Source organism: Dryobates pubescens, chromosome 29, assembly GCF_014839835.1.
Source record: "Dryobates pubescens isolate bDryPub1 chromosome 29, bDryPub1.pri, whole genome shotgun sequence".
Taxonomy (NCBI): Eukaryota; Metazoa; Chordata; class Aves; order Piciformes; family Picidae; genus Dryobates; species Dryobates pubescens.
In genome coordinates this window covers 12,998,848-13,020,958 of record NC_071640.1, presented here as the reverse complement: position 1 = coordinate 13,020,958, position 22,111 = coordinate 12,998,848, and the positions used below count along the sequence as shown (strand labels likewise).

The following is a 22,111-nucleotide window of genomic DNA, read 5'->3' as shown; positions in this document are numbered from 1 at the left end:
GGCCGCGATTGCAGGCAGCGTCGCTACGTGATGACCTTCCGGGAGCGGCGCTGCGTGATGACGTACGCGGAAGTGGCGTCTGCGGCATGGTGAGTGCGCTGCGGGGGGGTTGGAGCGGGGGCGCTCCCCGGCCCTGGCCTCCAGCTCTTCCCCTCCCTTGGAGCTGCTCCCCAGGGCAGAGGCGGTTCTGATCTCTGGGCCTCTCTGTCCCGCAGATGGCGGAGCGCAAAGTTCTGGTTCTGTTTGGCAGCCAGACTGGGACGGCTGAAGATGCAGCCGAGAGGATTGGCAGAGAAGCCAAGCGGCGGCACTTCCAGTGCAGAGTGGAGGCACTGGATAGCTATGATGTGGTGAGTGCTGACACGCAGGGCTGCACAGTCCCTCAGGCCTTAGTCCAGCTCCACCAAACCGTGTTCTGTCACTCTCCACTTTCCTGTGACCTGCTTCGGGGCTCTCTGCCCTTCCTGGGAGCAGCTTGTGCTTAATTCAGCTGGAAGGGTGTGCAAACTGAGCGGTGACACTTGGCCTAGAGTCTGTGTTGGGTGAGAGATGCTCAGCCAGACCCTGCAAGGTGTGGAGCACCAAGGAGCTGATGCTGCAGGCAGCGTGTGGGCAGCAGATGCCACAGAGGAGGCTGTGCCACGCAGGGCTGCAGGTTTTGTTCTGAGTGTGGCCAGTCTGTGAACGTGATGTGGTGCTAGCAAACGTGCTGGGACAGTCAGGACATGTGTTTGTAGACTGCTGGCCTGAATTTGCCTTTCCATCTTTGTGCCCACAGGCCAACCTCATCAATGAGCCACTGGTGGTGTTTGTCTGTGCAACCACTGGCCAGGGTGACCCTCCTGACAACATGAAGGTAGAACATGCTCCTCTCCACCTTGCTCTCACAGCCCTGCTCCAGGGCCTGGGTTTGTCTCTTGATGCAGCTTAAGCAGTGGTGGGTTTTGGAGGGGGGAGCTTTGGAGCAGCAGCAGTGGAGGGACACAGGAGCTGTCAGCTGCCCCACAGCTGAGAGAGGCCCTGCTGGCACAGGAGCCCTGCAGGGCTAGCAGGGGGCTCACAGAGGCAGGTAGCAGTGGTGGCTTCTTCCTGGGGTCACCCCTGCAGACCCAGCAGAGGGCAGGAGGGAGCTGGTGAGTGGGGGAGCAGGGGGCTGTGGGCAGCTTGCTGGCAGCAGCTGACTCCCAGCCCTGCCCCTGCAGACGTTCTGGAGGTTCCTGTTCCGGAAGAGCCTTTCCCCCTCCTCCCTCTGCCAGCTGGACTACGCCGTGCTGGGCCTCGGCGACTCCTCCTACCCCAAGTAAGCAGCTCTGCAGCCCCCTGCCTGCTCCTGCCAGCTGCTCTCACCCCTCTGGCTGCAGGCAAGACCCCCAAGGTGGGTAAGGGGAGAGGGAGCCTGCCTGAACAGAGCTGCAGCTCCTCACGTGGGAGCTGATTCCTCCCCCTGCCAGCCAGTGGCACAGAGCAGGGCTTGGGAGGCACTTCTGAAGGTCATCATCCTGTTGATCCTCATCATCATCATGTCCTTGCCAGCCTCCAGGAGCTGGGCTTCTGCCTGCTTCTGTCCTCCTGGTCTCCTCAAGCAGATGCTTTGAGCAGTGCCAGGGACATTGTTTCCCAGGTAGATCCATTCCACTCTCTGTCCCAAGTCCCAGCAGCTTCAGTGCACCAAGCCAGCAGGACACATGAGGTACACAGCTTTAGGTGGCAGCCAGCCCTGTTGGGCCCAGGTCTCTCCCTAGGGATTGTTCCTCTGTGCCCAGAAGCCATAGTGGGAGGGATAGGAGTGTGCCTGAGCTGCCTGGGACAGTGAGGGGCTAGAGGGAAGGAAGTGTTTGTCTGACTGGGACACAAGCTGCCCTGAGGAGAAACTGGAGCTCTCTGAGTGCCTTCTGGGAGCTGGACACAGCCTGTGTGGGCCAGCAAGTGGCAGCCAGCTGCTGCCCCAGGCACAGGCTGGGCAGTGCCCAGGTGCTGGCTCATGTAGCCAGCTCCTGTGGGGCTGCTGGAGCAGCCCTGCCCCCTGCAGCTGCCCTTCTCTCCTCCCAGGTTTAACTTCATTGCAAAGAAGCTGCACAAACGTCTGCTACAGCTTGGGGGCAACCCTCTGCTGCCAGTGGCACTGGGAGATGACCAGCACGACTTGGGGTAAGAGCCCAGGGGAGGGGGCAGGGGGGAGAGCTCTGGGGGTGCCCTCCTGAGGGCAGGGCTGGGTGTCCTTCACCCTGGGGACAGCAGCCTGCTGCTCCCACCACAGCCAGCAGCCTCCTGCTGCTCTCTGCCCCCTCTCCAGGGGGTCCCACAACCCCCAGCATGTGCCAGGATCTCCTGGCTCTGCCCCAGCAGGGGACAGCTGTGTCACACAGCTGTGTGCCAGCCAAAGCTGCCTTGCTGTGGCTGTGCATGGCTGGAGGGGTGGTGGCTGCCAGCAGGGGGGTTGGGGTTGGTGTGGCTGGGCCCCCGAGGGGCTGCCTGCTTGGGGTGCCTGGGACACGTGTGCAGACCTGAGGCTGGAAGGAAATGATGTGGAGCAACTGTGCACTGCAGGGGGTGCAGAGGTGGTTGCCCAGGGCCGGCCCAGCATTGTCTGGGCCTGGGGGCAGCAGAGCTTCAGCCCTGAGGGTCTGGTGCTGCACCACTGCCACCTGAATTTGCCCCTTGCAGACCAGATGCAGTGATTGATCCGTGGCTCCTGGCCTTATGGGACAAGGTCCTTGCCTTGTACCCTCTCCCCCCTGGCCTTGAGATCATCAGCCCAGATGTCTGGTGAGTGCAGAGGGTGGCCAGGCCTGCTGGGGCTGCCTGCTGGGAGGTGCCAAGCTGCCTTGCCTGTTCTGAGGGTGGGGACCTCTGCTTTGCCCAGGAGCCCTCCCCACAAAGCTGCTGGTGTCCCAGGTGTCTCTTGGGCTTCGTCCATGCATGGCTCATACCTCTGGGTGGAGTGTCCCCTTTGTCCCCTGGGGGTGTGTGGCAGGTGCCCTGGCAGGGTTCCTGCTGCCCTGGGCAGAGCTGCCAAGCATGTGTGCCCAGCCAGCCTCCCCCTGCCTGCTCTGGAGCCTGGCATTTCCTCCTGGCGGTCCTCTTTGCCAGGAGGCTGCTGGCACACTGCAGCAGGATGCCCAGGGAGGTGCTTGAGGCCTCCTCCCTGGAGACACTGAAGGTGAGGCTGGACAGAGCTCTGGGCAGCCTGCTCGGGTGGAGGATGTCCCTGCTGCCTGCAGGGCTTGGCCTGGATGCCCTTTGGAGCTCCCTCCCAACCCAGCCCAGCCCCTTCCGTGGCCCATTGCCTTCCCTTGCCCAGGGCCAGCCGCAGGCAGCAGGGGCAGAGGGTGCTGCCATCAGGAGAGGCCTCAGGGCCGCCCCGGCCCGCGGCAGGGCAGTGACCGCACGGCTCTGCCCCGCAGCCTGCCGCCGCGCTACGCGCTGCACTACCTGCCCGAGGCCGAGCAGCGCCCCCCGGCGGCGCCCGGCGAGCGGCGCCCCCCGGCGGCGCCCGGCGAGCAGCGCCCCCTGGCGGCGCGCCTCCTCACCAACCGCAGGCTGACCGCGGAGGCTCACTTCCAGGACGTGAGGCTCATCGAGTTCGACATTGCCGGCTCGGCCATCACGTGAGCTCGGCTGGGGGGCTGGCGTGGGCTGGAGGTGGGCTGGGGGTCTGCTGGGAGCACTGCCTGACTGCCCCCAGCTGCCTGGGGGGGCTGAGGGTGGGCTGGGAGCACTGTGACTGCCCTCAGCTGCCTGGGGGGGCTAGGGGTGGGCTGTCCTGTGCCTGCCTTCCTCTCACTGCCCTGCTTCAGTGCTGAGACCTCAGCCCTGTGTGTGGTCCTGCTGGGCTGTGCTCTCCATGGCAAAGCCAGGGGCGTGTGGCAGTGTGAGTCCTGCCCATGGCCCAGCTCTTGCCCTGCTGAGATCACAGCTGGAGCACTGTGTCCAGTTCTGGGCTCCCCCAGTTCAAGAGGGGCAGGGATGTGCTGGAGAGTGTCCAAGGGAGGCTGTGAGGGTGCTGGAGAGCCTGGAACCTGTGTGGTGAGGAGAGGCTGAGAGCCCTGGGGCTGTTAGCCTGGAGAGGAGCAGCCAAAGAGGGCATCTTAGTGGTGGTTACAGGTGTGTGAGGGGTGGGTGTCAAGCAGGGGCCAGGTTCTCTTCAGTGGTGTCCTGGGGTAGGACAAGGGGCAGTGGATACAAACTGGAGCCCAGGAAGCTCCACCTCAACTTGAGGAAGTCTGTGTGCTGTGAGGGTGGCAGAGCCCTGGAGCAGGCTGCCCGGAGGGGCTGTGGAGTCTCCTTCTCTGCAGCCTTTCCAGGCCCCCCCGGCTGTGTTCCTGTGTGCCCTGCCTTGGCTGACCCTGCTTGGGCAGGGGGCTTGAACTCCCTGATCTCCAGAGGTCCCTTCTAGGCCCTGACCTGCTGTGGTTCTGTGATTAGTGGCACTGGCAGCAGCTTGCCTGAGCTGTGGCCTCTGGCTGGGGCTGGAGGTGCTGTGCCCCATGGCTGCCCCTGGCCCCTGCTGCCCCCACAGGTTCTCTGCGGGGGACGTGGTGATGATCCAGCCCCAGAACAGCCCTGAGGATGTGCAGCAGTTCTGCCAGCTGCTCTGCCTGCAGCCAGACAGACTCTTTGTGCTGAAGCCCACAGAGCCTGGTAGGTCCTGCCTGCTGCTCCCTCCCCTGCCTGCTGGGCTGCAGCAGCCCTGAGCCCGGCCTGCAGCTCTGCTTGGCCTGGGCAGTGGCTGCAGGCAGCTGCCTGCCTAGGAGGATGGGAGCTCTCCTGCCCTCCCAGTGCTCTGTGCCTGTGGATCCCCCTGCAGGGCCAGGCTGACTCGTGGGAGGAGTGCAGCAGTGCCCAGGCTGCACCCAAGCCTTGTGTCCTTGTAGCCCCCAGCACAGGGTGTGGAGGATCCTGCAGCCTCCCCAGCCCCAGCACCCAAGCTGGGAAGCCTGTGCTTCCTTGCCTGAGGCTTGCAGGTCTCCCACTCTGAGCTCCAGGGATCTGCTGCAGGTGCTTCTGCAGCCACAAACCAGCACCAGCAGCTGGAGAAATCCCCTGGAGCTCTTTGTGGCCCTGCAGCCACTGCTGCTGCTGTGTGCAGCTCTGGAGCCCTCAGCACAGCCAGGGACCTGCTGCAGCAGGGCCAGAGGAGGCCACAGCAGTGCTGGCAGGGCTGGAAGCCCTCTGCTGGGAGGCCAGGCTGAGAGAGTTGGGGTTGGGCAGCCTGGAGAGGAGAAGGCTCCAGGGAGACCTTCTGGTGGCCTTGCAGTGCTTCAGGGGCTAAGCAGAGAGCTGGGGACAGACTTCTGAGCAGGGGCTGTGGGGACAGGATGGGCTGAAGGTTTGAGGGAGATTCAGACTGGGGAGAAGGGAGAAATGTTTGAGGGTGCTGAGAGCCTGTGCCAGGCTGCCCAGAGAGCTGGGAGCTGCCCCCTGCCTGGCACCATCCCAGGTCAGGCTGGCTGTGGCTCTGAGCAGCCTGCCCTGGCTGCAGATAGCCCTTTGGTGGGGCTTGGACTGGAGAAGTTCTGTAGGTCCCTTCCCCCCCAAACCATCCCACGGTGCTGGGGGGCTGGGGGAGGCTTTCCCTCCCGGGAGGGGGCTGGGGGGGAGGGTTCCCTTCTGGGGGGGCTGGGGGAGGGTTCCCTCCTGTCTCCTGAGTGCCCATCCCCCCCATGCTCTGTCAGTGCTGGGAGCTTTGCCTGGCAGGCCCAAGGGCCACTCAGGCTCTCCCCACAGCTGGGGGAGAGGAGCAGAAGCCCAGGGCAGGCTGGCACTGCACTGTGTGTGGGGAAGGCTTTGTCCCAAGGCAAGGGCAGTGCCTCTGCTGCAGCCCTGGGGGTGCAAAGGCAGCTGGGCAGGGCAGGAAGCAGTGGTGACCGTGGGGGCAGCAGTGCTGCAGCGGCTGCAGGTGGCTCCACTGCCCCGGGCTGGGGGGGGCAGCGTGGGGGCAGCCGGCCCCGGGGCTGGCCCTGAGCTGTGCCCTGCCTCACCCCCCAGGTACAGCCCTGCCTGCCCTGCTGCCCCAGCCCTGCAGCATCAGGCAGCTGCTCACACACCACCTGGACCTGGCCTGCGTGCCGCGGCGCTCCTTCTTCCAGCTCCTCTCCTGCCTCTCCACTCACCCCCTGGAGAGGGAGAAGCTGCAGGAGCTCAGCTCAGCACAGGGCCAGGAGGAGCTCTACAGCTACTGCAACAGGCCCCGAAGGACCACCCTGGAGGTGAGGCTGGCAGCGAGGCCTCCCTGCTCTGGGAGGGCAGTGCCAAGCTGCAGGGCACCCAGGCAGTGCTCAGGGCAGTGCCATGCTGCAGGGCACCCAGGCAGTGCTCTGTGAGGGCTGTGCCATGCTGCAGGGCACCCAGGCAGTGCTCAGGGGCTGTGCCAAGCTGCAGGGCACCCAGGCAGTGCTCTGTGAGGGCTGTGCCATGCTGCAGGGCACCCAGGCAGTGCTCAGGGGCTGTGCCAAGCTGCAGGGCACCCAGGCAGTGCCCAGGGCTGTGCCATGGTGCTGTCCCAGGCAGGCTTTGCCCCTGATCTGCTCTTGCCTGTGGTATTTGATCTCCTCCTCCCCTTTCTGAGGTGGATTTCCCCTGGTGTTTCAAAGCAGCTGCAGCTGTTTGGGGGCTGTGGGGCTGAGCAGTGGCACAGGGCAGAGGGTGCTCAGAGGCAGCTGGGGGCTGGGTGGCACCCTGAGGAGCAGGCAGGGATGTTCTGAGCTGCCCTTGCCCTGCAGGTCCTCTGGGACTTCCCTCACACCTCCTGTGCCATCCCTCCTGACTACCTGCTGGACCTCATCCCACGCATCAGACCCAGGGCCTTCTCCATTGCCTCCTCCATGCTGGTAAGGATGAGGGCCTGCCGCCCCTGCCGGGCTCTGAGCCCAGGGCCCGCCGCCCCTGCCGGGCCGTGAGCCCAGGGCCCGCCGCCCCTGCCGGGCCGTGAGCCCAGGGCCTGCCGCCCCTGCCGGGCCGTGAGCCCAGGGCCTGCCGCCCCTGCCGGGCCGCGAGCCCAGGGCCCGCCACCCCTGCCGGGCTGTGAGCCCAGGGCCTGCCGCCCCTTGCCAGGCTGTGAGCCCAGGGCCTGCCGCCCCTGCCGGGCTGTGAGCCCAGGGCCTGCCGCCCCTGCCGGGCTGTGAGCCGAGGGCCTGCCGCCCCTGCCGGGCTGTGAGCCGAGGGCCTGCCGCCCCTGCCGGGCTGTGAGCCCAGGGCCCGCCGCCCCTGCCGGGCCGCGAGCCCAGGGCCCGCCGCCCCTGCCGGGCCGTGAGCCCAGGCCCTGCCGCCCCTGCCGGGCCGTGAGCCCAGGGCCCGCCGCCCCTGCCGGGCCGTGAGCCCAGGGCCCGCCGCCCCTGCCGGGCCGTGAGCCCAGGGCCCGCCGCCCCTGCCGGGCCGTGAGCCCAGGGCCCGCCGCCCCTGCCGGGCCGTGAGCCGAGGGCCCGCCGCCCCTGCCGGGCTCTGAGCCCAGGGCCTGCCGCCCCTGCCGGGCTCTGAGCCCAGGGCCTGCCGCCCCTGCCGGGCTCTGAGCCCAGGGCCTGCCGCCCCTGCCGGGCTCTGAGCCCAGGGCCTGCCGCCCCTGCCGGGCCGTGAGCCCAGGGCCTGCCGCCCCTGCCGGGCCGTGAGCCCAGGGCCCGCCGCCCCTGCCGGGCCGTGAGCCCAGGGCCCGCCGCCCCTGCCGGGCCGTGAGCCCAGGGCCTGCCGCCCCTGCCGGGCCGTGAGCCCAGGGCCCGCCGCCCCTGCCGGGCTGTGAGCCGAGGGCCTGCCGCCCCTGCCGGGCTCTGAGCCCAGGGCCGTGAGCCCAGGGCCTGCCGCCCCTGCCGGGCCGTGAGCCCAGGGCCTGCCGCCCCTGCCGGGCCGTGAGCCCAGGGCCTGCCGCCCCTGCCGGGCCGTGAGCCCAGGCCCTGCCGCCCCTGCCGGGCCGTGAGCCCAGGGCCCGCCGCCCCTGCCGGGCTGTGAGCCGAGGGCCCGCCGCCCCTGCCGGGCTCTGAGCCCAGGGCCTGCCGCCCCTGCCGGGCTCTGAGCCCAGGGCCTGCCAGGGCCAGGGCTGGCTCCCAGCGCTGTGCACACTGAGCATGCCCAGGCTGTGTGGGACGGGGGTGGAGAGGAGGTGAGGATGGTGAAAGGATGGGAAGTGGATGGGGGCAGGATGGGAACAGGGAGAAGGGTGTGAGCAGAATGAGAAGAGGATATGGATGGGGTGGGATGAGGATGGCCACAGGATGGAGATGGGATGGGGCAGGATGAGATTGGGATGGGGCAGGATGAGGATGGAGACAGGAAGGGGGTGGGATGGGACAGAGTGAGCCATGCTCTGAGCATCCCACCTGAAGCATGCTCCACGGGGAGCCTGCACCAGCCCAGCCTGCTGGATGTGAGCCCTGGGCTGTGCCAGCCTCTCAGCTAGGCTGCTTGCCCCCTGCAGGTGCTGAGGCTGGCCCAGGCTGCTGCAGAGGTCACTGGGAGCAGTGGGAGGTGGTGCCCCAGGGGCTGGGGGCGTGCCTGGGTGCTGTGGCTGTGGTGAGTGCTGCTGCCTGCTGCTGCCAGGAGGTGGCAGTGGGATCTGGCCCTGATGGCTTGGCAGCCCAGGCTGAGCTGGCATTGGCCCTCTGGGGGGGTGCCTTGGGTTGGGCAGCCTGTGGCTGCTGCCAGCTGTGCAGAGCACTCCCAAAGCATTGCCCTTGGCCCTCTGGAAAGCTTTTGGGTGAGGGCCTGCTGCCTGCTGTGCCCAGGAACACCTGGCTAGGACAAACGCTGCAGGTGCCCTGGCAGGAGCTGGGCACAGGCTTGGTCCCTGGAGGAGGCACTGGGCTCTCCCAGCAGAGCTGTGCTGGTGTCCTCTCCAGGCTGATGGCTTCTGTCTGCACACAGGCTCTCCCTGACCGGATCCAGATCCTCATGGCAGTGGTGCAGTACAAGACCAGGCTCAGCAAGCCCCGGCGAGGGCTCTGCTCCTCTTGGCTGGCTTCCCTCAACCCAGAGCAAGGTAACAGAGCTGGCCCAGAGCAGGAGAAGAGAGCCGCCCCCGGCCCGGAGCGGGGGGAGCAGAGCCGTCCCCAGCCCGGAGCGGGGGGAGCAGAGCCGTCCCCGGCCCGGAGCGGGGGGAGCAGAGCCGCCCCCAGCCCGGAGCGGGGGGAGCAGAGCCGCCCCCGGCCCGGAGCGGGGGGAGCAGAGCCGCCCCCGGCCCGGAGCGGGGGGAGCAGAGCCGTCCCCAGCCCGGAGCGGGGGGAGCAGAGCCGGCCCGGAGCGGGGGGGAGCAGAGCCGCCCCCGGCCCGGAGCGGGGGGAGCAGAGCCGCCCCCGGCCCGGAGCAGGGGGAGCAGAGCCGCCCCCGGCCCGGAGCGGGGGGGAAGAGAGCCGCCCCCGGCCCGGAGCAGGGGGGAAGAGAGCCGCCCCCGGCCCGGAGCGGGGGGAAGAGAGCCGCCCCCGGCCCGGAGCGGGGGGAGCAGAGCCGCCCCCGGCCCGGAGCTGGGGGAGCAGAGCCGCCCCCGGCCCGGAGCGGGGGGAAGAGAGCCGCCCCCGGCCCGGAGCAGGGGGAGCAGAGCCGCCCCCGGCCCGGAGCGGGGGGAGCAGAGCCGCCCCCAGCCCGGAGCGGGGGGAAGAGAGCCGCCCCCGGCCCGGAGCGGGGGGAGCAGAGCCGCCCCCGGCCCGGAGCTGGGGGAGCAGAGCCGCCCCCGGCCCGGAGCAGGGGGAGCAGAGCCGCCCCCGGCCCGGAGCGGGGGGAGCAGAGCCGCCCCCGGCCCGGAGCGGGGGGAGCAGAGCCGCCCCCGGCCCGGAGCGGGGGGAGCAGAGCCGCCCCCGGCCCGGAGCGGGGGGAGCAGAGCCGCCCCCGGCCCGGAGCGCGGGGAGCAGAGCCGCCCCCGGCCCGGAGCGGGGGGGAGCAGAGCCGCCCCCGGCCCGGAGCGGGGGGGAGCAGAGCCGCCGCCGGCCCGGAGCTGGGGGAGCAGAGCCGCCCCCAGCCCGGAGCACAGCCGCCCCCGGCCCGGAGCGGGGGGAGCAGAGCCGCCCCCGGCCCGGAGCGGGGGGAAGAGAGCCGCCCCCGGCCCGGAGCAGGGGGAGCAGAGCCGCCCCCGGCCCGGAGCGGGGGGAGCAGAGCCGCCCCCGGCCTGGAGCAGGGGGAGCAGAGCCGCCCCCGGCCCGGAGCGGGGGGAGCAGAGCCGCCCCCGGCCCGGAGCTGGGGGGAGCAGAGCCGCCCCCGGCCCGGAGCGGGGGGAGCAGAGCCGCCCCCGGCCCGGAGCTGGGGGGAGCAGAGCCGGCCCCGGCCCGGAGCGGGGGGAGCAGAGCCGCCCCCGGCCCGGAGCTGGGGGGAGCAGAGCCGCCCCCGGCCCGGAGCGGGGGGAGCAGAGCCGCCCCCGGCCCGGAGCTGGGGGGAGCACAGCCGCCCCCGGCCCGGAGCGGGGGAACCTTCCTTAGAATCTGTCCCTTGGTGCTGCCATGGGACCATAGTGGAGCTGTGTGTGCTTGCTGGCTGTGTGCTGGAGCTGCGTGCTTGCTGGCTGCGTGCTGGAGCTGCGTGCCCGCTGGCTGCTCACTGGGGCCGCGTGCTGGAGCTGCTTGGACCCTGAGTGGAGCACACTGCTTTGGCTGGACAGGCTGAACTCCCTGAGCTGTCCTTCCTTGCTGCTCCCATCCTCTTCAGAGCACAGAGTACCTCTCCAGCTTGCCCTGAGCTGCTGCTTTTCTCCCAGCTCCTTGAGCCTCCCAATCCCAGTGCCTCTGTGCCCCACAGCAGGCTGCTTCTGGTGTCCTGCAGCTGGTAGTGCTGTGCCTGCTGGGCAGCTCCAGCCCTCTGGGGCAGATGGTCCTTCTTTGAGTGTGCCCATCCTGCCCTGCCAAGCCTCTGCGTGCTGCTCATCTGCTCTAACCACCCCAAGCAGTTGTGCCAAGCTCATGGGGTCTCTCTGTGGCAGGATGGGAGAGAAGCACTCTGTATGACTTCAGGGCAAGACTGAATCACCTCAGAGTACTTAGAGGAGGGCTGAGGACCCTCCCAGAGGAAGCAAGTTTGGCCCTTCCTTATCTGACAGCCAGGGTGAGCTCCCTGCTCACCACCACAACTGCCTTCCCTGGCACCAGCTGTGTGAGGAGGGGACTGATCCCCAGCCCCTGTGCTGCTGGGCTCTTGCCCTGGAGCTCCCTCAGGTGCTTGCAGAGCCAGCTCTGAGGTGCCTGAGCTGCTTTGCATGCACGGTGTGCCTGGGGCACCACGGCTGCCATGGTGCCAGGGCGGTGCTGTCCCTATCTCCAGAGCCCTCTGGAAGAGCTGATGCCAGGCTCACCCTCTGCAGGGTGTGCTGTGGGTGCAGGGGGAGTGTGGTGGTAGTGAGCTCTCTCTTTGGCAGGTGATGTCTGGGTGCCTCTGTGGGTGAAGAAGGGAGGACTGAAGTTCCCAGCTGACCCTGACACCCCTGTGGTGATGATCGGGCCTGGCACCGGCGTGGCGCCGTTCCGAGCTGCCATCCAGGAGCGGGTGGCACAGGGCAGGAGAGGTGAGGGCAGCTCCTGGCAGGGTCTCGTGGTGCTTTGCTGCAGGCAGGGGAAGGGGCTCCTGGGGCTTGGCTGGGTTTGGGTGGGAGCAAGCTGGGCTCTGGGCCTGCTGCCAGGCTGTGCTGCAAGGGTCAGAGCAGGGCTCTGCAGAGGCTCTTTCCCTGCCCTCTGTGACTGGGGATGGCTCTGCTGCACAGGAGGTGTGCCTTTACCCTTGTCCCATCCTCATCCCCCCAGCTCAGCTGGGGGTCTCAGCAGGAAGCTGAGGCCTCTGGAAGGGGACAGGCAGCCCTGGGGGGGCTTCTTGCCCTACCTGCCCCCCACCTCCTGCTTTTGCAGCAGACAGGAGCCTCTGGTTGCTACAAGCCACCTGGCTTCGTGCTCACAGTGTTCCTGGGTCCAGGACTGGCAAAGAGGTGAGAGCCTTGGAGCCCTGAGACAGGCCCTGTGGGCACCAGCAGTCCCCAGCACTCAGGGCTGCGGTGCCCCCAGCACTGCCCTGCTCTGCCCTCTGCAGGGAACTTCCTCTTCTTCGGCTGCCGCCAGCGCTCCAAGGACTTCTACTGCCGGGAAGATTGGGAAGAGCTGGTGGCAAAGGGCTTCCTGACACTATTCACAGCCTTCTCCAGGGACCAGGTGAGTTCCCACGGGAGCAGGGTGGACACAGGAGCACCTTAGGCAGCCTTGATGGCACTCTGCCAACGTTTGTAGCCCCTCGTGGTTGCTGGCGTGGCTGTGAAGGGCCCGGAGGGGGTGGCACAGTGGGCACCTCACCTTCCCACACCACCTGGGTGCTGGCTGGGACCCCCAGCAGCACAGCAGTGCCACCAGGCAGCTGGGATCTGCGTGGCTGGGTTGTGCTGGGAAGGTTGCTGGGGCAGGGCTCGTGAGTGCTGGAGCAGATAAGGTGCAGCAGCTTTGTTTGGCTGCAGCACGTGAGTGATAAAAGGCTCCCAGCCCCTCGGAGGGGTCACCAGCAACAGCCTCTCTTTGTTCAGTGCCACCCTCCCCACCCTGTCCCTCTGATGCTGGCTGAAGCTGAGGAGCTTGGCCTCCATGCCAGCTCTCCCTGAGCCTCAGCCATGCAGGAGGAAGCTCCCTGGAGGATGGAGAGCCCCCAGAGCTCAGCCCCTCGCTTCGCTCCCTTGTTTCCCAGGCAGTATCTGTGGTTCTCGGCCCTCTCTGAGCTGCAGGGCTCTTTGTCACAGCCCTGTGGGCTGGGACTCTGTCACTGCCTGGCACTGGGAGCTCAGTGCCTTTGAAGCAGAGATCTGATAAAAGGATCAGGGGAATGGGGATCTCTGGGTGGCTCAGCTGCACCAGTCCCTTTCTCCTGGCTGCCTGAATGTGTTGATGTGGAGCCAGCAGCTTTTATCCAGCCACTTGTATGGCATGAGTTGAATGCTTCTCTGAAGGCTTTCCAAGCCTTTGGAGAGCAGGAGCAGCACTGCAGAGGTTCACTGGATCACCTGCCTGCCTTGTCTGTGGTGGCTTACACAGTGAGGGGGAAACCTCCTACCTCTGGGGTCTGGTGAGTGGCTCCAGAGCCTCCTTCTGCCCCTGCAGACTCTGGAGGAATGGGGTTCACACCTCCTGGCCTCCCTTCTCTGCCTGCTCTGTGGGGGCAGAGCAGTTTGTCAGGAGGGTCTTGTGCCACCAAGTCCTGGCAGTCACAGAGAGCTCTGCTGCTGCTGCACAGGAGGTGTGCCTTCACCCTTCTCCCATCCTCATCCTCCCAGCTCAGCTGGGGGTCTCAGTGGGAAGCTGAAGCCTGTGGAGGGGAACAGGGAGGCCTGGGGGGACCCCTCTTGCTCTACCTGACCCCACCTCCTGCTTTTGCAGCAGACAAGGGCCTCTGGTTGCCACAAGCCACCTGGCTGCCTGCTCACAGTGTTCCTGAGCCCAGGACTGGCAGAGGCCACAGGTCCTGTGGGCAGCCAGGCAGGGTGTGCTGCACTGGGCCACATACCTGCAGCTCTAGGAGATGCCACAGCCATTAACTCCTCAAAGAGCCTGGCAGGAGCTGGGATGCTCCAGAGCTGAGCAGGATTCCCCTTTTCGCTCTGGGAGGTCTCCTTTGCAGGGACCTTGTGTCGCATCCCCTCAGCCCTGCGCTGCAGGCTGCTTGATCCCAGCCTAATCCACAGCTGCTGCTAATGCTCAGCAAGGTGCTGGGGTTCAGCTGAGGTGTGGTGACCTGTGGCTGTCACCAGGGTGCTCTCTGGCTTCTAGGTAGCTCCAGCAGGTCCTTAAATGACCCTCTGGCAGTGCCAGTCTCACTGGCAGAGCCCCTGTCAGCACTTAGCTGATGAACATTCACCATGTTGAGCTGTGCTGGTGCTTGCCAGGGGCTGCATTACTCTGCTCTGGGGAGACCCCACAGCTCTGGGGCCCCCAGCACAGGAAGGACATGGAACTGTTGGAGAGAGTCCAGAGAAGGCCATGAAGATGATCAGAGGCTGGAGAACCTCCCCTGTGGGGCAGGCTTGAAGGAGTTGGGGCTGTGCAGCCAGGAGAAGAGAAGGCTCCAGGCAGACCTCAGAGCAGCCTCCCAGTACCTGAAGGGCTCCAGGAGAGCTGGGGAGGGACTCTGGACAAGGGCTGGGAGTGCCAGGATGAGGAACAATGGCTTTGAGCTGGGAGAGGGGAGACTGAGAGTGGAGAGGAGGAAGAAACTGTTGAGAGTGAGGCTGGGGAGACTCTGGCACAGGCTGCCCAGGGAGGCTGTGGCTGCCTCCTGCCTGGGGGTGTTGAAGGCCAGGCTGGATGAGGCCTTGAGCAAGCTGTGCTGGGGGGAGGTGTCCCTGCCCATGGCAGGGGTTGGCACTGGGTGATCTGGAAAATTCCTTCCCACCCAGACCGTTCTGGGAGGCACCGGTGGCCAGCCAGGAGCCCAGCCCAGGCTGCTGAGACTCCAGAGCAGTGCAGCCCCTGGAGCTGTGTGGGACCTGCTGGCTGCGCTGCCCAGGCCCAACGCTGCCCGGCCCCGCGCTGCCCAGCCCCGGTGCCAGCCGGCCCCGCGCTGCCCGGCCCCGGTGCCAGCCGGCCCCGCACTGCCCGGCCCCACACTGCCCGGCCCCGGTGCCAGCCAGCCCCAGTGCCAGCTGGCCCCGCGCTGCCCGGCCCCGGTGCCAGCCGGCCCCGCACTGCCTGGCCCCGCACTGCCCGGCCCCGGTGCCAGCCAGCCCCGGTGCCAGCCGGCCCCGCACTGCCCGGCCCCGGTGCCAGCCAGGCCGGAGTGCTGCCTGGGCTTGTTCCCACACATGCCTGCAGGGAGCCTGAGATGCAGCTAGAGCTGCCTTTTCTTCTTGCCGTGGGGGCTGGCTGTGGGGGGAGGCTGTGCAGGGCCCGGCGTGCTCTGGCCCCCGCCACAGAGTCACCTTTGTCAGGGAGCAGCGGTGTGGCCAGCGGTGCGTTCAGGCACGTTGGCAATGGTGCTCCTCTTGGGCAGAGGCCAGGACTGTAGGCAGCCTCGAGTCTTGGGGATTAACCCTTTGTGGGCTGTCCCTGGCTGGACTACACTGAGCCAAAAGCCAGCGGTCTGTGCCCAGCAGAGGGGCAGGGGCAGGGCTGAGTCTGTCCCTGCAACCTTTGTGCCCTTCCAAGCTGTTGCAGGTGTCTGCAGGTGACAGGGCCAGGAGCAGGGCTGTGGGGAAGGGTCTCACCCTGCGGCAGCCTTGGCACAGGGAGGGGCACAGAGCCTTCTCTGCCCATTCTGGGAGAAAGGAGAGCAGGAGGCAATCCCTCACAGGCACTTCCCAGGCCTCCAGCAGAGGTGAAAGAGGCAGACAGAGAATCTGGGGGTGCTGCTTGGGCACCTTCCCTGCTGCAGCTCCTCCTGCTGCACTCAGCATGCACCAACCCCTCCCAGGGCACAGGATCCCCTCCCTGTGAGATGGTTGCTGCAGCTGCTTCTCCTTGTGTCCCTTGCTCTGCAGGGCTGTGCTGCCCCAGGCTGGGGCAGACAGAGAGCAGGAGGGGGGCAGGGGGCTGGGGCTGCTGCCAGGCTCAGTGCTGTGTTTCCCTGCAGGAGGAGAAGGTCTACGTCCAGCACCGCATCCGGGAGCAGCGCAGGCTGGTGTGGGAGCTGCTGAACTGCAGGGGTGCTCACCTCTACCTGGCTGGGTGAGTGAGAGGCTGCAAGCAGGGACTGGAGGCATTCCTGAGAGGGACTGGAAGCTGCTCTCTCTATGTCCTGCTCCACAGGTCCTGGTCTGGGAGGGCCATTTCCTACCAGCCTGTGCTCTGGTGAGCAGGGGCAGAGCTGGAGCCATGGCAAAGCTGCTCCAGCTCCCCCTGTGTGCCCACCCCTCCAACTGCCAGCAGGCTCTCTGACCCCTGGCAGATCCCTCCCTGGGGGAGCCCTGGCCTCTTCACAGCCCTCAGTGAGGCTGGAGCAACAGGCTCCAGCAGTTCCTGTGGCTGCTTGGGTAGGCAGAGGGCTTTGAGAGCCCAGCATGCCTGAGCTCCATGGCTGCTGGGGCTGGTGAGCAGCAACTTTAGGGCTCCTCAGCACATCCTGGCTGGCTCTGCACTCAGAGCTGCCTTCCTGGGGTGGGACTGAGCCACAGAGAATCAGAGAACTGTCAGGGTTGGAAGGGACCTCAAGGATCAGCCAGTCCCAACCCCCCTGCCATGGCCAGGGACACCTCACACTGCAGCAGGTTGCTCACAGCCACCTCCAGCCTGGCTGCAAACACCTCCAGGCAGGAGGCTTCCACCACCTCCCTGGGCAACCTGTGCCAGGCTCTCACCACCCTCATGGGGAACAACTTCTTCCTCACATCCAATCTCAATCTCCCCACTTCCAGTTCTGCTCCATTCCCCCAGTCCTATCACTCCCTGACACCCTCCAAAGTCTCTCCCCAGCTCTCCTGTAGCCACCTTCAGGTCCTGGAAGGCCACAATGAGGTCTCCTGGGAGCCTTCTCCTCTCCAGCCTGCACAACCCCAACTCCCTCAGTCTGTCCTCACAGCAGAGCAGCTCCAGCCCTCTGCTCATCCTTGTGGCCCTTCTCTGGACACCTTCCAGCCCCTCCAGATCCTTCCTGGAGCAGAGGCTCCAGAGCTGGCCCCAGAGCTGCAGCTGTGGTCTCAGCAGAGTGGAGCAGAGGGGCAGAATCCCCTCCCTGGCCCTGCTGGCCACACTTCTCTTGCTGCAGCCCAGGCTCTGCTTGGCTCTCTGGGCTGCAGGTGCTCCCTGCTGGCTCCTGCTGAGCTTCTCCTGCACCAGCACCCACAAGGCCTTTTCTTCAGGGCTGCTCTCCAGCCAGGCCCTGCCCAGCCTCTAGCAGTGCCTGGGATTGCCCTGCCCCAGCTGCAGGACCTTGCCCTTGGCCTTGTTGAACCTCCTGAGGTTGTCCAGGGCTCAGCTCTGCAGCCTGCCCAGGTCCCTCTGGATGGATCCTTCCCTCCAGCTGTCAGCTGCACCACACAGCTTGGTGTCATCAGCAGCCCTGCTGAGGGAGCCTCAGTGCCTCTGTCCATGTAGCTGACAAAGATGCTGAGCAAGCCTGGTCCCAGGACTGCTCCCTGAGGGACTCCACTTGGCCATGGACCATCGACAGCCACCCTTTGGGTGCAGCCCTTGAGCCAGTTCTGTATCCACTGAATGCTCCATCCATGGAACCCGTCCTGGAAGCCAGGATGTGGTGTGAGACAGTGCCAAGGGCTTTGCTCAGCACTGCACAGGGCACTGCAGCCTGCCCCCTGGGGCAGCTCAGTCCTGTCCCAGGTGCTCACCTTGGGCTGCTTCTGCCAACTGTCGACCGAAAGGCAGGGCCTGGCCTTCGGACGCGGAGCAGCTGCAGCTCCCTTCCTGCCCTGGGCACAGCCCTTGCCCTGCCTGCTCTGCTGAGTGCCTGTGTGGCAGGGAGGAGGGTGCTGCCTGCAGTGGGTGTTGTGCAATGCTGTGTGCTGCTGGGGGTGGCTGCAGGCCGCTGGGGGTGGCCGTGCCCCCCGCGCCCCGCGGAGCGCCGCGCCAGCCCCTGCCCTGCCGCTGACACCGGCAGCGATTGCAGGAGGCTCTTCCCTGCCCGTCCTGCAGGAGAGAGGAACTCCCCAGTGGCTGGCAGGGTCAGACTGGCCTCACTGCATTCCTGGGAGAAGGAGCCTCTTGTTTCCTGCCCAGGAAGCCTGGCCTGGCCGCCCGCTGCCCCCCGCCTGCTGCTGCCGCAGTGCTGCACCACAGGGCAGGGCTCTGGGGGCTCCTACCCCACAGGGCTGACTCCTGCCTGTGGGTCTGGGCTTTGATTTCCTGTATCAAGCTGCACTTGGGGTCCTGCCTCCCCCCCCCCCCCCAGGCCAATTGCTGAGGTGGTTGGGTGATCACTGGGCATGGTCCCTTAATGGCTCCATCCTCTGCTCCTTCCATGTTCTTTGCCCTTCCTGATTCATGGATCACAGAAGGGGTTGGGTTGGAAGGGACCTCAAAGCTCATCCAGTTCCAGCCCCCTGCCATGGGCAGGGACCCCTCCCACCAGCCCAGCTTGCTCAAGGCCTCCTCCAGCCTGGCCTTGAACACCCAGAGAGGGGGCAGCCACAGCCTCCCTGGGCAACCTGTGCCAGTGTCTCACCACTCTTGGACCCTCTCCAGCAGCCCCAGGTCCTCCTTGTGCTGGAGGCTCCAGACCTGGAGGCAGTGCTGCAGGTGGGGTCTCAGCAGAGCAGAGAATCACTGATGCTGGTGGAGATGCTCTGGGGCTGCCCAGAAAGGATCAGCCTCTTAGAGCAAGGCCTGCACAACTCTGCCTGTTGCTGTGGCCATGAGGAGGGAACTTGGCACATCAGGGCTGCTCTGAGCCCCATCTTGCTGGGACCTTTGTCCCTGGCATGAGGTGCCCCTCAGCCCTTAGCATGCAGGTGGGAGCTGAGAAGCCTTCCCTCCCTTGTACAAGTGTCATTTGTCCTGCTGGCTCTGGGCACTTTCTTGCTTCTGAGCTGGCCACAGCATGTGTGAAGACACCCAGGGGCACAGCAGCCTTGCCTCCAGGCTCTGAGCTGCCAGGAGGGTGCCTTGAGATCCCCCCCAGCCCCTGGATTCTGTGGGCAGCTGCAGGTGGGCTAGCCTGAGAATGGCCTTTTTCCACCTAAAATCAGTGCTCACACTTCCAGCCACACTAGGGAAGAGCTGGGGACAGCAAACCCTGACCTGTGTGGCCCTGGCCCCTGCACCACTCTGTGCCTGCCCTCGTGGGCCCTTGGTGGCTGGGGCAGGGTCTGGGGAGCCAGGGCTGTATCTTCTGTGTGATTTGGGCCAGAAGGCTTGCAGCTGTCTCTCTCCCTGTGCAGAAGCCCAGCTCCTTGCCATGTTTTCCAGCAGGAGGATGCTGCAGGAGCTTGCACTTGCACATCAGTGCCTGACTCAGAAACAATATGACTCTTCCAAAAAAAGCAGACCTCCTTTCTGGGTATTTTGGGACACTAATCAAGCTTCAGATGCAAGTCAGAGGCCTGCCTTGTGCTTGGGAAACAGGCAAGGGCGCTGCCAGCTGCTGCTGCCAGTTGGGGCAGCCTGGGAAAAAGTGTTGCTGAGCTGTTGGGTTGGTTTGGGTTGGTTTGGGTTGGTTTGGTGGGGTTTTTTTGTCACAGTCAGTTCCTCACTGGAGCTCTCTCCAGGAAAAACTCTGAAGTTCTGATTTCCCACAGGGACTCCTTGTGCTCAGAAGTGTTGAATCATAGAATCCTGGAATGGGTTGGGTGGGAAGGGACCTTCAAGATCAGCCAGGCCCAAGCCCCTGCTGTGGGCAGGGACACCTCCCACCAGCCCAGCTTGCTCAAGGCCTCATCCAGCCTGGCCCTCAACACCTCCAGGCAGGAGGCAGCCACAGCCTCCCTGGGCAGCCTGTGCCAGAGTCTGCCCAGCCTCACTCTCAAGGATTTCCTCCTCCTCTCCACTCTCAGTCTCTCCTCTCCCAGCTCAAAGCCATTGTTCCTCAGCCTGGCACTCCGAGCCCTTGGCCAGAGTCCCTCCCCAGCTCTCCTGGAGCCCTTCAGGTACTGGAAGGCTGTTTGGGTGTTTTCAAGATGGGACCTTGTGTGTCCCTCACTGTGTCTTGCTTTGAACTGGTTCTGAGTTCCAAATGTCATCATCATAACAGTGAAGGACCTGGGGGTGCTGGTGGGGGAGAAGCTGGTCAGGAGCCAGCAATGGGCACTGGCAGCACAGAAGGCCAAGGGCAGCCCAAAGGGCTGCCCTTGGCCTTCTGTGCTGCCAGTGCCCATTGCCAGAGATGGAGAGAGAGGATCCTGCCCCTCTGCTCTGGGGAGACCTCACCTGCAGGGCTGTGTCCAGCTCTGGGATCCCCAGCACCAGAAGAGTTATGAACCTAATGGAGAGGGTCCACAGGAGGCCACAAAGATGATCAGAGGGCTGCAGAACCTCTGCTCTGGGGTCAGGCTCAGAAAGTTGGGGCTCCAGGAGATCTGGGGAGAAACTGTTCAGAAGGGGCTGTGGGGATAGGATGAGAGGCAATGGTTTGAAAGTGGAGCAGGGCAGAGTTAGGTTGGACACCAGGAGGAAGTTCTGCACAGTGAGGCTGGGGAGAGCCTGGCACAGGTTGCCCAGGGAGGTGGCTGAGGCCTCATCCCTGGAGACATTCAAGATCAGACTTGCTGTGGTCCTGGGCAGCCTGATCCAGCTGGAGGTGTCCCTGCTGCCTGCAGGGGGGTTGGACAAGATGAGCTCAATGCAGTCTGTGAAGCTGTGAATTTCAGGGTGGTTGCAGGGAGACAGCAGCCAGCCTGAAGCAGCTGCTCCTTCACAGCAGCCCTCTTGGGGCAGCTCAAGCTCAGACATGTCCTACACTCAGTGCTTCCCCAGATGAAAGGGCAGGTTCCTGCCCTCCTGCTGCTAAATGATGACTCCTGCATGTTCCCCATGTCCCTCTCAAGTGGCTGGTGGGAAATGGAGCAATGTGGAGGCCAAGGGTAAGGCTTCCAGGCTGCGACGCTGGCTCCCTGGCAGCTGGGTGCCGTGGCCACGTCTGGCAGCGCTGGATGTGGGTGCCCTGTGTGGCTGACAGAGCTGCTCTCCAGGGAGTGGTACCAGCTGCCCCTCCAAGCCTGCCATTTGTTGGGTGCTAGGCAGCCTGTGCTGTGAGCCTGAGCCCCCTCTGCCCTGCTGCAGCCGCAGCCTGTGCTGGGCGCCGGGGGTGGCGACCCCTGCCCACGGCACTGGGGCTGCAGGTGTGCCCCCGGCTTTCCTGCTCACCCTTCATGGTGCTGCCTGCTTTGTCTTCCAGGAATGCCAAGCAGATGCCAGGGGCAGTGGCTGAAGCTCTGCAGTGGGTGCTGCAGGTGGAAGGAGGCCTCTCAGCCTCCCAAGCAGAGGAGTATTTAGCGGCCCTGGAACGGTCCCAGCGCTTCCAGTCTGAGACCTGGTCGTGAGCCTGGCTGCCTGCCTCCCCCTGCCTCCCCCTGCCTCCCTCTGTCTCCCTCTGCCTCCCTCTGCCTCCCCCTGCCTAATGAAGTCTCCCTGAATAAAGGAGTCAGCATAGCCATCTGCCTTGGGCATCATCCTTGGGCTGAGCCTATGCCAGCCAGGACAAGGACCTGGCAGAGGGGCTGCATCTACCCATCAGTCCTTCCCTGATGGCAGCAGAGCCATGGTGGGCAGGGGGACCCTGACTCCTGGGGCTGTGGGTTTGGCACGGGTGAAGCCTGGCTCCCCATGCCCACACCCTGCTGGGGGAAGGGGAGAAGTCTCTGTGGGTGGCTTCTGCATGGGCCCAGGCTGCCCTCCAGCTGCTGGGGTCCCCGTGCTGGGCAAGCAGCGCCCGCGGGCATTGCTAGAGCTGCAGCCTTGGCAAGCAGCTGCGGTTTGTGGTGGGACCTAGAGGAAGTGAACTGTTGCAGGGAGTCCTCCACCCTGCTCTTAGTCAGCAGCAGCAGTGCCTGCTGCAGGAGCCTGCCCTGATGGACCTGTTCCCCCTGTCTCCCGTGGATGAGGCCAAAGATGGGGGCAGGAGGCAGCTTCAGTCCTTCAGAACCACAGAATGTTAGGAGGTTGGAAGGGACCTCCAGGGATCCCAGGGTCAGGATCACCCAGGGCAGGCTGCACAGGAATGCATCCAGGCAGCTCTGTCTCTGCCAGTTCATCTCCACCATCCTGCTTGCTGTTGAGCTCTGAGCTCCCTGAGTGCCAGTTCCCACCGAGTGCCCGCTGGCTGCCTGCCAGCTCTGCTGGACACATCCTGGGAGCAGCTTCCAGCCAGGACCAGGCCGGGCAGCAGCCTCTCCCTGGCAGCCTCAGGGCTGTGTACACTCCTGGCCCTGCTGCTGCCCCACTGGGGCCAGTGCCATCACCTTCCTTACCCAGTTCAGCAGACTTGGTGCCATGGTAAATAGCAATTAAGGCTCAGGGCATGAATCAGCCAGGGACAGTCCCTGGGAGCAGGCTGGGACAGGAAGGGACAGCAGTGCCACACCAGGCCTGTGACCCAGCCACCCTCCCACACCCCAAACCCCGGGTGAGCTGTGCCCTGGGGCATTGCTTGGGCTGGGGCCCTGCTGGAGGTGGGAAGAGGAGGATTCCCAGAGAAGGGCAACGAGGGAGCACAGCCCTTGAGGAGAGGCTGAGGGAGCTGGGGTTGCTTAGCCTGCAGAAGAGGAGGCTCAGGGGAGACCTTCTTGCTCTCTCCAACTCCC

At 65.7% G+C, this 22,111-nt stretch overlaps 1 protein-coding gene across 1 annotated transcript; it reads left to right on the top strand.

Annotated features, from left to right (window-relative positions):
- Positions 1-146: 146 nt before the first annotated feature.
- NDOR1 (NADPH dependent diflavin oxidoreductase 1) lies at positions 147-20,912 on the top strand. The gene is made up of 14 exons (XM_054174559.1): positions 147-350; positions 779-856; positions 1,203-1,300; positions 2,050-2,148; positions 2,665-2,766; positions 3,405-3,608; positions 4,520-4,641; positions 5,989-6,209; positions 6,723-6,830; positions 8,851-8,965; positions 11,321-11,467; positions 11,983-12,101; positions 15,496-15,590; positions 20,707-20,912. Exons 1-14 carry the CDS (start codon positions 216-218, stop codon positions 20,849-20,851), a joined length of 1,788 nt encoding a protein of 595 aa, XP_054030534.1. The 5' UTR covers positions 147-215; the 3' UTR covers positions 20,852-20,912.
- Positions 20,913-22,111: the final 1,199 nt, after the last annotated feature.